Raw genomic sequence first — 15,348 nt, forward strand, 5'->3', positions numbered from 1 at the left:
TAACCACGAAATTTCTAAATTTATGTATATATAATGGGCCATTCACAGTACAAGACACACCTCACAACAATGCCTACTATTTAATCTACCCAGAGTCGAAGAAGCTCCTTGATGTCCATAATGTAGTGGATCTCAAACTGTATGTACCTAGGAATGAATAAATGAAGAAATCATACCAGACTAAAAATGTGTATTATGCTGTAGATGAAATGTATCTATCTTATGAAGCTACCATACTGTATTTAACTGTAATTTATGTTCCTATAAAAATGTTGTTACCTATGTAAAATTGCTGTTAGTATCTTAGAAGTTTCAGATTCTAAAACCTGTTGTAAAATATGTAAAACCCTGTACTGAAAGGGCTACAAGCAAATGTTGCCAAACTGAAAAGAAATGTGGAATGCCTTAAATACAGAATGGGCAGCATAGAAGACTTGCCAAAGTGGGGGAAAAAAAAACTGTTTATAATAGACTGCCAAAACCCAAAATGGGCAGCCAATTGATTAATGTGATATGTAATTTGTTAATGTTGCCAAATGCAGTGCAAGATGCTACTGCAGGTAGCAAAATTATTTTATTTTCATATCTGTTAGTGTTGTATGTGTTTTGCTACAGTTTTCAAAGAGGGACTGTGTTTCAAATAAAGGCAGTAAGAAAAGAATAGTAGGTTCAATTTAAATATGTTTGTTTATGTAAATATCAAAGAATGGACTACTATTATTAGAATCAGCATTGATAGTTTCCTCCTTTGTAAATTCAAAATCATGCTATAGGATATGTTGCATGTACAATGTCAAATTGCTTGTGATATTTGTAGAGTGTATACTTTTATGTGTATACCTACATTTCTTAATGCTTACAAAATGCTACTCAATATTCTTGGCGATACAGATAAATTTTGCTTACTACTCAACTTACTGTTTCACAAAATGAGAGTCAGATGTGACAGGTGCACATAATTGAATAATGTTGCTTATGTCTTGTTTTGATAATGAAGTGTATAGTGGTTTAATGTGTTTTGCAATGTATTCTTTTCATGCTCAGCTCTGGATGAAGTGATTATTATTTTCGACTGCTTGGCACCATTAAGGTGTTATTGATGTTTGCGTAGCAGGAATCTTCAGTGAACCATGGGGCATATGTAACATCCATTTTTGACCTACTTTGTATTGATATTTCTATTTGTAGAGTTGCTTATGTAGAGTGCTGTATCTGTCATATGCAGAGTGTTTTACCTGTCACGGAAATTCTTAGACAATGTATACATATTTCAGTTATGTGAACTTTTTGAACAATGTTCAATTTATGCTTATGAATGAAAATAACTCCCGGAATGATTATTATATAATGTACTGTAAATGACTTGGTCCATAGTTAGGGAATGCAGGGTTGAATGTAAAAAATGTGGGGAATCCCTGCAGCTACAGAAGTAGCCTGGCAGAATGGAAAAGGTGTCGTTCACGCAAGCGGCAACTCGTCCCTTGCGACGGCTAAGGAGTCTGGCTTGAGCAGTGCTGTGGTTAATATCTCGCTAGCAGTAGCAGAACATTGTAGTTCATATTTTTGGAGTATTGAGGCAGAGGAACTTAAGAGTGTTACATATGGACCTCAGATGCTGCATTTGGTGATACCATGTATAAAGGCATTGTTTTTGGCCCTGCAAAAATATAATTCAGAAGGTCTATAACAGGGCGGGGCCAACAGTACTGCGATGACTACATCGCTGCCATGTTAACAGCCACTGCAAATCATGCCACCAGTGGCAGTGCCACCAGCCTTCCAGCAAAATGTTTATATTTGGCACTCTGTAAATGGACCAGGTATTTGTGAAATTTGGTTGATTTTAATAATAATCACGGTATTGCTAAAAGCTCTATCTTGCACCTGTGATTATCCCAAATCACAAACCTCACCAGGAATCCTATCCTAGTGAATTTAATTCCGAGTGAGCTAATTTATTATGAAAAGACTATTCAGCAGCCGTAAAAATAGTTGTGATTGCTTTCTAATGTGTGGAGTTATTGTGTTTCAAGTTCAGTTTAATAATTTGAGAAATACACCACTTCCAGTGCATTTTTAAATCGATCTGCATTACTTTTCTTAAATACTTTGGCTTACTTAAAAGCTGTCCAAAAATAGTAAAGTTGTTAGTTAAAAGAATAATAATAATAATAATAATAATAATAATAATAATAATAATACTAATTAGAAGTGAAAAAGATTATTAATTGTTGCATTTATGCACTTTGATCAGAATTACAAAGTTTTATTACTGTTCATTCCATGAGAAGGTGTTTGAACTTGAATTTAATGGTGTTGGCATTTGCCCACCCAACTATATTTTGAGAAGGTTAAAAGACTACTTTTCAAAGCACATTTGTTATTTGAAGAGTTATAGTTTGTTGTGCTTCACTTAATGAATAATTATTGATGAGAATACTCACCATTTTCCATACACACTTGTGAAGATTTGTTAATGAGCGTGGCTCTTCCAACCATGAAACTTTGAGGCCCTCATGTACTGAACTAGTTAGTTAATGAAGCAAAGCAAAGGTACCTCCACAGCCAGTGCAGTTAGATTTGCATTCTGTTTAATTGCTTCAAACTGTGTCCAATAAAGAAATATTTACTGCATTAGCTACTCAAATGTAAGCTGGGTAACGTAAAGGTATAGAGACCGTGTACTAGCAATGATGTTATATGGTAGGATCATAATAGACCTCCTGATTTAAATCAATCATTTCATGCTCTGCCCTGTTTAGTATTGCTATTAGTATCATGTGTGTTGGTGACTGGTTCTATTAACTGCTGCATCTAGTTCATTCAAGGCAGGGCTTAACTTTTAAACTTTTAGGTGCCGTAAGGCGCCCCCTTCTATCACTCCCCACACTGACCACGGAGAGAGACTTGTGATAAGACTTACAATGAGAAATTCTTTCTTAAATACAGTTCTGAAATTCAGGTTTTTAAACCATAATATCTTATAATCAAAAACATAACACCACAAGGTTCCACCACCTGCCGTACCAGTGTCACTTTGCTCCATAGTTCTGCTTCACACGTATTGGCACCAAGTCATACTCACGACATCACGTTTTCAAATGCTGCCAGCCACAACGTTCAAACAGTTTCTTTGTAGCTGCTCTATGAACGTGTGTTCAGTATTCATCAACAAGGCATTTAGCAGTTAATGACTAAGATATTCCTGCTCCATCTGGGTCTAGTACAATTTCAATTTCCCACGTCTTCACGCAATGTTAATTCTGTGAGCATTTTGTATTAGCAGCTGATCGTTGCGTCGCGCCTGAGTTGATAACAATGCAAGATAAAGTTAAAACATTCCCCCCTCCCACTTCCTCACCCTGAGGCTGCCGTAATCTTTCTCCTCTCCTCTCCTCTCCTCTCCTCTCGTCTCCTCTCCTCCCCACATGTTACACTGCCATGGGAAAAGACTATATGTAATGTTCTTCAGTCAGATTTTGTCATTTGAAACTTTCATGATAGTGAGTGAAAAAGAAATCACAAGTTTTATTTATACAGGTAATAAATAAATTCCCTTCTGAATGTAAAATGTAACTAATAGACTAAAAATATCTGTGACTTAACTTTTACACTCGTAAAAAATTTAGTTGTTCCTATGTTACTAGCCAAAGAGAAAGGTCTTTACCATTTAATTAACATGAGACCCTACGTGTAAAAATTGAACTGAAAAAACACTATTGTTCCCAGAATGAGATTCCCACTCTGCGGCGGAGTGTGCGCTGATATGAAAGTTCCTGGCAGATTAAAACTGTGTGCCGGACCGAGACTCGAACTCGGGACCTTTGCTTTTTGTGGGCAAGTGTTCTTTATGTTATAATAATCAGGAAATGATAAACTCGTCATAGAGATGGCAGATTTGTTCTTTTCCATAAGCCCATAGTGTCTTAACTGAGAAAAACATATTTCATGGGTAGCCACTGCAAACTGAATATTTATTTATTAAACCACAAAAAATCAAAAGGGACCTGTTATTATAAATGTTAACACATTTGCTGTTATTATAAATGTTAACACATTTGCTGCAATCTGACCGAAAAATGTTTTACATGTAGAATACATCTTGTAGGAAAAGCAATCAATGCATTTGGCATTGGGAGAGAATTATTACAAAAATAAACATGCACTTATATTAAAATCAGCTTCACAGTGAAGTCGACCATTTCAGTCAAAGTCGCAATTATAACAATCATCCATCTTTGGCGAATATTTTACAAAAATGTCAAAGCTTCTTGAGTTCCATTATAGCTCTGTTAAAATTACTTTTTCATTTCCAATAACATACTGTGTATATAAAAAAATTAGTTTGTACGTTAAACCATTATCTAAACAATTTTACTTCAGCGGGCTGCACGAAGATGTTATACTGTTTCAAACAGCAGTTGAAACTTCAAGAATCCCACATCTCAGTAGATTTTTAGCTCGATTTGCTGTTCAACAATTAAACCGCTAACGACCAATAAACTGAATCGGTGGGATTGAGTATTGAACTGTTAACTCATATATGATAAAATTACAAATGATTCCAAATCAAGAATATCACATTAATAATAAATTGTACCGAGCGTTAATTTTGAGATTACAGTTTTGTAGTTTGAAATATGAATTTCATTTCCCTTCACTCATAAAATAACAAGTCCTGTCAACGTGCAGTATATATCTTTGACCTAAGGGTATACAACTTTGTTTAAAAATTTCCCTTTAAATTTTATTACACTTTCAACACAGTGTATTAACTTAAAATGACAAACATCTGTTATCCTGACAAAAGTCAGTGGCATATGAGGAGTCAGTTTATACAGAATATACATTGTGTATTTATTGTTAAAAAGTACCTTTTTAGGATGTATTATTAACTGAACTCATAGTTTTAACTAAGTTCATACTCAGTGGCTCAAATAAAGGAAGAAAAAGTAAGCATTGTGAAATTATTTTAAACACAATCAATGGAGATGGATTACGAAAAACATTTCCATAATACAGAATTATCCTCATTATACACTTTATCACTTCGTGCTTTTGACTGTGTAGCAAGTGCAGAATGATATCCCTTCACCATCCAAGACGCCCATTTTCATATCTAGCTACAGGTGGTCCCAGAAGTCTGATGCGTAATGAACTACAAACAGTGCAGATGTAGAGTGACGATCTCGGTGGTGTCATAATTAAGTTCATTGCAGAAATGCCACGTTCACACTCTGCAATCGACACTGCAATGCTGTTTATTATTGATACAAAATTTTTGAACATTGGTGGCTGTACAAGAACAGTTGGCACTTCTCCACTTAGTAGTGGTTTCAGACCCTGTTTGTACTCCCTGAAGTCCTTCATTACTTCAGAGGGCTATTAATCTTATATCTTTCACACATTCGAAAAATCTCATTTTCTCCATAAGTGATCGATATGTTTTTAGGCCACAATTTCAGGTGAATGGCCTTCATGTAGTTCATATCATCATCGTAGCTTTCAAATGCATTCACTGTTGATAGCAACCTGGATCACAAATTATTTGCCAAGCTGCGATTAAACTGTTCATCAGGAATCTTAGAAATAATTGTTCTTTGAGAAAGTTTAACACATTGAAAGTTCATATTTTCCAGTGCAATGTTAGCTACATTTGCATGTTGTCCCATTGCATCAAACAGACTTTCAAACATTTTTAATAAAAGTGTAATGTCGTCGTGAGCTTGAGCAAGGTTAACACTTGATCTTTGAAGCTGTAGGGATAGATCGGCCAACTCTTCTAAGGCATCAGAGATTACAGCTAGGTTGGAGACGAAAGTTGTAGATGACAATGTATTACAAAGCCCTTTGTAAGAAGACCGTTGTTTTGAGTCTCGTTTCGTGTCCTCTGATACTTCTAAAAAATGACTGTACAGAGCCCTGCAATCTTTCCACACAGCTTTTACTGCCAATAAACTGGAGGCCACCCAACGAGTGTCAAAACACATGACCAATTTTTAAATTTCTAGCTCCAAACCTTTAGCAGCAACTGCCAACTCACTGCTGTTTTTCGGGGAGCAGCTGAAGATATTGCTAACTTTATCCATGAATATTTTAAAGTGATTAATTCCCACCACTTCTTCTATCATGTCATGCATGGTGAGTTCTGAACGATGATTCAAACAATGCCAGATGAATAAGTTTGGAAACATCAGCTTTGCAAGGTCAGACTTTTTTCCTAACACGACAGAAGCTCCATCGCAAGTCAAAGCGATTAAATGGTCTTTCAAAAACTCACAGCCTAGTCCTAGTGATTCTAACTGCTTTAAAAGTTCTTTCAAGATATCAGATGCTGTTGTGTCATTTAGCTCAAAAAGTCGCAAAGAAATTGTCATGGCGTTTTCCCTTTTAACAATGTTCTGAACTAGACAATCAAAGCTTTTTTGTGTGAAAGTGAAGTGGCTTTATCCAAAAGAAGTGAAAATTTGGAGTCACTTTTTATTAAATTATTTATTAGATCTGATGTCATCTGGTCAGAAATATGAATCACTATATTAGATCAAGCAACATTTGAACATAGTATTCGGCCCATATCCAAACCAATTTTAATTTGGAGATCAATTTCTGTCTGAAACTCATTAAACAGTCTATTTAACTTTGCTTGCTTATAAGCTGTCCAAAAATACGCTCAGTAACAACTTCTTGTTCCTTTACTGTGGAAGCGACGGAGTTCTGAATGTGATATTTTTCTGCGTAGTCTGGATTTTGTTTGCTAAACCGTGAGCTTCAAATGTGCAGTGATCAAACAGTTTTTTCCTAAGAGACGTTATTTGATCATGTCCCACATGAGCTTACAGTTCCTAAAAGCCATTGCTCACTCAGTTTTAACCGTTTTGTTTTTTCAGCACCTAGTGTAGATACACTTCTACAAACTTGGCCTTTTTTTAATAATCAACCACGGGTTTTTAGCTTTATAATCTGTACATTGTTCGACAGACCGACAATCTGGCTTTTCATCATCATTACAATTATCAATACAGTCTGTAGATGTTTTGTCTGTATCCATATCCACCAACTTATACAAATTTTCATTTTGCAACAATGACATAGGAGAAGGATTGTCTGCTTTGTTGTTTGCATCTTCTTCTCCAGCCACAGCTGACGTCATGGATTCTACATCTAAACTGTGGTTTTCATTGCCCTCACTAACGTTTTGTCTTTTAGGTTTAAAGAAGTCACTAATTTTTGTAGAGATATACATTACTATTAAACTCTCCTGTCCACTGAGTCACAATGTGTAAATAAACACTACGAACAAACCAAAACAATGCTGTCGGTTCTGAGCAGAACAACTGCACTGCAAGCGATTTACGTACAGAGAGTGATCGAGTAATATTGTTGAACGTGAATTCCTGAAGTGCCTGTTGGATTGTTTGTTGGCTTCTCTGTGAGGCAGCGATGGCTAACAAGCTAAACTGATTCAAATTGAAAAAGCCATAGACACGACCTGTCTGAATCGTGGACTAAAAAGACTGAATTCACATAGACATACAGACAGGCAACTGTAATGCGAGAACCACTTATGGGATTTACTTGTTTCTTTCTTTAACTCACAGATATATTCATTTACTATCTATTATTATATATTTAGCTACTTTAGGTAGCACAAGAAATAAGCTGTGGCTATAATTGTAAGTCAAGTCGCAAGAAACTGGGCTGCCGTCGTGCTCCTTACACTATTAGAGCAAAATCATTTGATTTTTTAATGAATTGTAGACCTCAAAAAGAACCACAAAAAGTCAGCAAGAGCATATGTTTGTCTTTCACAGTTGAGTCACACTCAATTTTTCTGCTTTGTGGGTGTTTAAACAGCTGACTTCAGAAGACAAAAATCATCATTATTCTTCAACCTTAATCTTTTATTTAGGTACATCTTTTTGAGCTCTACAGTTTGGTACTACATAACGTGATATAGTTCTTATGGATTATGTAATGTATTTCAAGAGAGCATGCTGGCAGAAAACATTTTTACTTCACATAGCTGATGACATTTAAACGGCTGAACAGACTTTCAGAAATATAGCTAAGAACCGTCCCCATTAAACCAGCTTTCTAATAAAAAAACGGCTTTAAAATTGGAACTTTCGTTTGAGGACTATGTTGGGGCAGACAGACAGACTTAAGGGTCAAACATATACATGTCCGTTCTGCATTGGGAGTTCAAATTTGCCCCCTGTGGGAGCTCCCCTCTACTTTATAGCGTCAACCATGTTCTAACGAGGGTGCGGGCAGATAAAGACAAAGGTCAAGAGTGCCGTGGGCAAAGGGACATATCAGGTCGCAAGGCTGCCAACTTTTAGTCATGTTTGCTCCATTCGCACATATGATTTTTAGCTGTGACGTAAATTACAACATGGAATAAAATGATTTCGTGAAAGCACATTATAAAGACGTTCACATTCAAACATGGCTTACATTATTTCTCATTAACACACATAACATGAGATGTTGCCTTGCTACTACATTGCCGAGGTTGTTGGCAGTCGTATACAAAAGGCAATATGCACCAATCACAACTTTAGAATGATACTCCAATTATCTTGGGTATACTGTACGTGCGTGTACACACACACACACACACACACACACACACACACACACACACACACACTCTCTCTCTCTCTCTCTCTCTCTCTCTCTCTCTCTCTCTCTCTCTCTCTCTACCTCCTGCCCGTCACATCATGTTGGCGAGCCATTGTCATGTTCACTTATGCTGGTGCAGCAGAAAATTACGGTTACGGTTTGATTTAATACACATGTACTACTTCAAATCTCCGGTACTGTACTGTTAAAAAAAGGGGGGGGGGGGGGGGAGAAAAGAGAGAATTAGAAGAAAGGGAGTTTCTGGGAGGTGCCAGAATGCATTGTGGCCAAAATTAAGCCCTGATTCAAGGTACATGTTGTTGTTAGGCATATGCTACAGTTTGCAATCTTATTGGCCATTTGTTTGACCTCCAAATTAGTATTACATTTATCTGCAAGGTTACGTTGCTCTGGTGTAATGTGAACAGATATAATGAAACAGGTGTGTGTGTGTGTGTGTGTGTGTGTGTGTGTGTGTGTGTGTGTGTGTGTGTGTGTGTGTCAAGGAAGGTTAGGTTAGCCTTAGCACTGCCTTCTGCTTTATTACATTGTTTGACAAGAATTCCTAATTAGGCTGGCGACTGATATTAATACATAACTAATATGTAATTAATAAGACTTGCTTTTGTGCTGGAGAACATCTGTTCCTCACACAAATGTTAAGTGTTGGTTATACTCTGCTGGAGTGTTTTGGAAACGAATCCCAGTCTGTTTGTCCTGTTCCCATTAGGTTATATTGTGGTCACAACTTTCTCAAAAATTCCTCACAGCGGTTTAAGGTTAGCACTGATTGCCTTTTATGGTTGGCCACATTACCGCTAAAAGCAGTCCCTTTGGAGGGGCCCTCCTGCACAATTCCACCACATGTGGGTGGCTGACGTTCTGCAAGGCTGTGCCCTGTATTCTGTGACATTTGTATGGCTGCTTCGGTATCTTGGCATTTTCAGCTCTTCAGGAGGAAGGCAGAGCTTTAGTTGGTAAAGACATTTCCAGCTGGAGTACATCACAACCAGACACACACACTCTGGAATCAGGTATTGAATTGTAAGGTGTATCCAGCAACAGATGTGCACTCAGAGCACAATTCAAGTATGATAATGAGTGAACTAAATTTTAAGAGAACTGTTATGAAAATTCAGTGTGTAAATAAATAGGATAGCGAAGTACCCAGGAATGGAATGGGAATTTTAACTTCTACGAGGCTCTAGACAACGTGATAATGAACGGCAATCAAGCGAGTATCCACATATGTCTGCATAATCCGTGAGACAGTAGTCATAGCAACAGAATGCCAGAGAAACACCATCCAGATACTACAGAAGCAACCAAGCACTTGTAAGTGCAATAGCTAAACAGCTCATGAATAGAGCTTTTTGAAAAAATAACAACAACATGAAGAAGAATGGAAGACAAAGGTGATTATCTGTTTGAGGAAGATAAATTTGGAGTAAAGGATCCAGGGATAGTGGAAGGAATGTGTAAGAAAAATCAAGGTATCTTTATTGGATTTGAAGATCTTTACATGACATTTGACAGCATGAAATAATGAAAGTGTGTGAAATTTTTTTAAAAGGTACATATAAGGTATATTGAACAGCAGGTAACATAGAATATGTACAATAATCAACAAGAATTGGTATTCTGAATTAAAGATAAGGATGCAGGTAATCTCCACACACGTTCAGATGAACACTGAAGAATCATTGGTGGAACTGAAGAAACTTATAGCAATTTAATTAAAACTGAAGTTGAAAAGGGTATCATTGATAAAATTCACTGGTGATATTTCTGTGTTCACTGAAAGTCAGACTGAATCACCAGAATTGGTGAATGTAATAAACAGTTGAATGAGTGCCAAATCAGGATTAATGAATGGAAGAAAGAGGAAAGTATTGGGGTGTGGCAGAAGTAACATTGGTGGCAAAGTTTACAGAATTAAGGACCACACAGTAGACCACTTGTACGGACTCTGGTACATCTGATGCTAATTTACACTGAGGGTCAAAGCACGGTTGTTATAAGGAATAATGTAGCATGGAAAAACAGGAGATTCCCCGCAAAACAAAGTTACTAATATCAAAGATATGCCTTAATTTGTGTTAGACATATCTGAATGTATGCTTGGAGCAGAGTACTGCATAAAAATTAATCATGGATTATGGAAAAAACAAGAGGGGAATCGGAGCATTGTAAATGCGGTGCTATTGACGGATGTTTAAACTAGGTGAACTCGTAACAGAAGAACTATCGAACATCTCTGCAGAATAGGTGAGGATAGTGTGATATGTGAAAAACTGTGACAAGTACAAGGGTCAGCAGAGTAAGTTATATTTGAAGGCATCAGGGAATAACCACTGTGGAACTAGAGGTGGTTGCTGAGGTTAAAAACTGTAGGGAAAGACAGAGATAGGAATGCATGTCATAAATAATTGTGGACTCTGGGAGCTCATGGCACTGCAATTCTGCTGCTCAGACAGACAGACACATTGTCAACAGAAGGCAGAGTTTCCCCTTTGCATGTCTGTGGTTACCGAGACTGGCTGTTACAGCAGACTACAGTGGGGCAGCCAAGGTGGTGCACACCCTGGCAAGCTGAGGCTCTGCTGGCGTTTGCTTCTGTTTGGTGATTGCCGAGTATATTTCTTGGTTACTAACAGAAACTATAGCAAATTATTGGGTTCTTTCTCCTCTCTCATTCCTGACAAACACCAAAAATGGTCTCATAAATGTGTGTGTATGTGTGACCTCTGCTAGACCATTCCAATACATCTAAAGTAATAGACATTTATCTCATCTGACAGTGTTACACATTCAGTGCACTCATACTCTCCCCATCACTAAATTTTCTGGGCATGACATTGTCTGAATTATTGAAACTTCCTGGCAGATTAAAACTGTGTGCCGGACCGAGACTCGAACTCGGGACCTTTGCCTTTCGCGGGCAAGTGCTCTACCAATTGAGCTACCCAAGCACGACTCTCATTCTGGAAACATCCCCCAGGCTGTGGCTAAGCCGTGTCTCCGCAATATCCTTTCTTTCAGGAGTGCTAGTTCTGCAAGGTTCGCAGGAGAGCTTCTGTAATGTTTGGAGGGTACGAGCCGAGGTACTGGCAAAAGTAAAGCTGTGAGGACTGGGCTTGACTCGTGCTTGGGTAGCTCAGTTGGTAGAGCACTTGCCCACGAAAGGAAAAGGTCCCGAGTTCGAATCTCGGTCCAGCAGACAGTTTTAATGTGCCAGGAAGTTTCACATCAGCGCACACTCCGCTGCAGATTGAAAATCTCAGTCTGAATTATTGTTGGCATTGGTTTGCTGGTCTTGATGAATAAGACACTGAACTGTTGACAATAACTATTTTTCCTACCAACCTATTCTTAACTAACCTCTCTTCCATGGTACTATGATCTAGTCGTGGGGATACCACCTCTGATTGTATGTTTTGATTTTATTCCCAGTTCACTTTGCTGACCCTCATTAAATCTAGACTGAGCATTTACACTTTGCTTTTCAGTATTTATATCTTATCTACCATATAATGTTGTGTGCACGCGCGTGTGCGTGTGTGTTTTGAGGGAACTCACCGCATTTGAGAGACTGTGGCCTCATCAGGTGGAGGAGTCGTGGGCCGCGCAGCAGCAGGTGTCTGGCGAGGTGCGCTGGCAGAGGTGGCGGTGGCAGCGGTGGTGGTGGTGGTTCTGGTTGTGGTTGTGGTGGTTCTCGTTGTGGTTGTGGTGCTGGTGGTGGTGGTTCTCGGCTCTGTAACGACTGGTGCACTGCACATACAGAGAGGCAGGGTGTGAGCTGGCTGGGCGTGTCCTCGTGGGGATGTGGAGGTGGCTCACCATGGCCAGCACTGCTGAGGGACCATCTACACAGGGGATAGGGCTCCAGTTAATACAAATGAATTACCAGTAAGCTAATAACAATCAGTTGTACCATCCGAGCTTTCCACGGCAGTCGCTCAACCCCGTACAACAGGTAGTTCAAATCTAAGTGCAGCCAGAAGGTACATACAACGCCCAATACTTGCACAAAACATAATTACAGAATTACTGGACAGGTTAGCTCAGGTGCTGTCGCCATCAAAACTATCCAAACGGCCTGAATTCCACTCCACCTAAATTGTATGATGATGATGAAGTCCCATATTCCTTGACAGAGTGTAGGGGAACGACGAATGCACCCACATAATGTTACTGTCTTGCAGTTCCTCTGATCTCTTTTCGATATGGGCATTTCACTCTACAAAATGATTACTAAAAGACCCCACTTGAAGCAACTGATTTGTAACACTGAGTCCACAATCAGACTAATATCACGATAATGTGAATATCGAAACCTGTTATAATTAGATGGCAGCTTGTAAACTCAAGTTTATTGCAATAAATGACTTTTTGGAAACTAAGTTTCAACTTGAAATTAAGTGACGAAAACATTTGTATTAAGACTACCATCCAGGATTCCAACTGAGCACCTATTGTCTCTGTTAACTAAGTACGAAAGATCTTAAATATCATTTCAGCCACAGGTAAGCATGTGTGTATGTGTGCATGTTGGAATGTTGAAATGGCTTCGCATTGTGTTTGATGATTCAAACCTAGCAACTAATAGGATTGTTAACTACGTGCAGTAATACATTACATATCCAAATATAGCAATATGAGAATCTGAACTGTCGAGAAAAAGTATTTTGTTCCTTTACTGGGATCTGAATCCACCACCTCCCGTTGTTTTCTAACCACAAATACATGTTAAACATCTGCTTAGTTTAGCTGTAGCAGGATGTGCCCATATATGAACTGGAAATAACCTAACGGAACATTCTGTGTGGGGTGGGAATCTATCCCTGCATGCTGCATGCACCATCGTTGTTGACTGCACACAAGATAATGTTGATTATCGAATTCTTTTTCGCCACTTGCTACGAGGTACATGTTTTAACTTTTCAAGCAATCATTTAAAGTTTTGTGTGACAGACTTGAAATCGACACCAGCTGTCATAGTTGACAAGACATGCAGAGGCGATAAAAATCAAAATTGCTTTTCTCCTCTGGTTTTATGTGCATGACACAATGAAAATCTTTGCAGACAACCATGAATACAATGGATGCTAATAACTATGGACATATCCGTGGGAAGAACTTCGTAACACAAAAGAGCTTCATTACACCAGATGTGTACTGTTACATTCTGTGGACTCACATTAGCCTTTGATTTTAAGTTTTTTGTCAGGACCAAACATTTTTGTTTTATGAAGGTGGAGCCAAATAGTTCAAATGTCCATCCAACCATCCTGTTTTAAGTTTTCCTTTATTTTCTTAAACTAAGCAATGCAAATACTGTGACCATTCCTTTGAAATGGCACTATCTATTTCCTTTCTAACATTTCAGAGCTGTAGATTCTATTTTGTCTCTAATGGTCTTGCAGTCGATGGGATGTTTGACAATTTCTTCTTTCTTTCTTCCTCAACATTTCCTATGAATTAAAGTGCCGCATGATGGCTAATTGGTCACATTTCATGACATTTGGCAGTGATCGATTGAGCCATACTGGTAAACCACCACATCAAAACAAACCAACTGCAAATGAAAAAATTATTTCCTGACGTAATTTCTTTGACACACTTACCACATACACACACACAAAATAATACAACAAAACAAACACATTTCCAGAATACAAAAGGACTCACAAGCTGAAAACTTACACACACACACACACACACACACACACACACACACACACACACACACACACACACACACACACACACACACACTGACAACACCACACAGAAAAGAACCAGCTGGTACACCATAACCTACACACAAACTAACACACGTAAGCAGAGCCAAAATAAAAAAAAAAAAAATACCACACCATAACACACACACACACACACACACACACACACACACACACACACACACACACACACAAACGCATGCACGCACAAATGCGTACACAAACAGATCACAGATACTTCAATAATTACACTTGAAAGTTTCGCAATAACATTCGATATTTGGCAAAAACATTTGACAGTCGGCAACAGAAACCAAAACATTGCATTGCAACAATCTTTCAGTTCATAGTGCTGTGGAATGTGGGAAAAACTGCAAATTGGCATTCATAAGAAGAACACCAAAAATGCAATGGGAGTGTAATATGTAAGAAATTGTCCACACAACCTGTAAGTACAGTTCAAAACATTACTACTTAATAGGAAATACCAACCACCAGAACTGTTTATAACCTATAGGCACAGTGACAAAAATGTAAATTAAATAGCTAGCATATGTACATATTCCAGGCCACTGATAACGCCTTGCAGAAAATAAACTCTAAACGCGTATGGCACTAAAATTGTGTTTTATTCAGTTGCTGTCAGCTGGTCCATAAGTAAAAATTATGAATATACTGAGATGCACAAAATACTTCATGCAGCATTTTCGAAGGTTTAAACAACAATCCTTATGACCTTCAAGTGTACAATATTCAATAAGTCACTCCAAGAATATTTTATAGCTACAAATAAAAAATTATGATTGATAAATATACTTATTCCAACCTGCATGACAACACGTCAGACAAAAGTCTATGATATTATGCATGAATCTACTTGTTTCAATTAAATTATGGATGGTCCTTTTAGGCTACATGCATCAATGTAGTATGCTACATGAGGAAAAATGATGGACTTTCTTACGCACTTGCACAGTAC

The 15,348-nt window shown here is 38.0% G+C and overlaps 1 protein-coding gene across 3 annotated transcripts in view; it reads right to left on the bottom strand.

Moving 5' to 3' along the window:
• Nucleotides 1-15,348, bottom strand: part of LOC124553628 (protein roadkill-like) — a 106,665-nt gene that overhangs the window by 27,352 nt on the left and 63,965 nt on the right. For 2 of the 3 annotated variants that reach the window (XM_047127488.1, XM_047127489.1), the window contains exon 3: nt 12,205-12,396. In XM_047127488.1, the coding sequence (XP_046983444.1) occupies nt 12,205-12,396 (192 nt within the window). Of the gene's footprint in view, nt 1-12,204; nt 12,492-15,348 lie in introns of all 3 variants that reach the window. The other variant, XM_047127490.1, reaches the window with a different exon arrangement.

Source organism: Schistocerca americana, chromosome 11 (genome assembly GCF_021461395.2).
Source record: "Schistocerca americana isolate TAMUIC-IGC-003095 chromosome 11, iqSchAmer2.1, whole genome shotgun sequence".
NCBI lineage: Eukaryota > Metazoa > Arthropoda > Insecta > Orthoptera > Acrididae > Schistocerca > Schistocerca americana.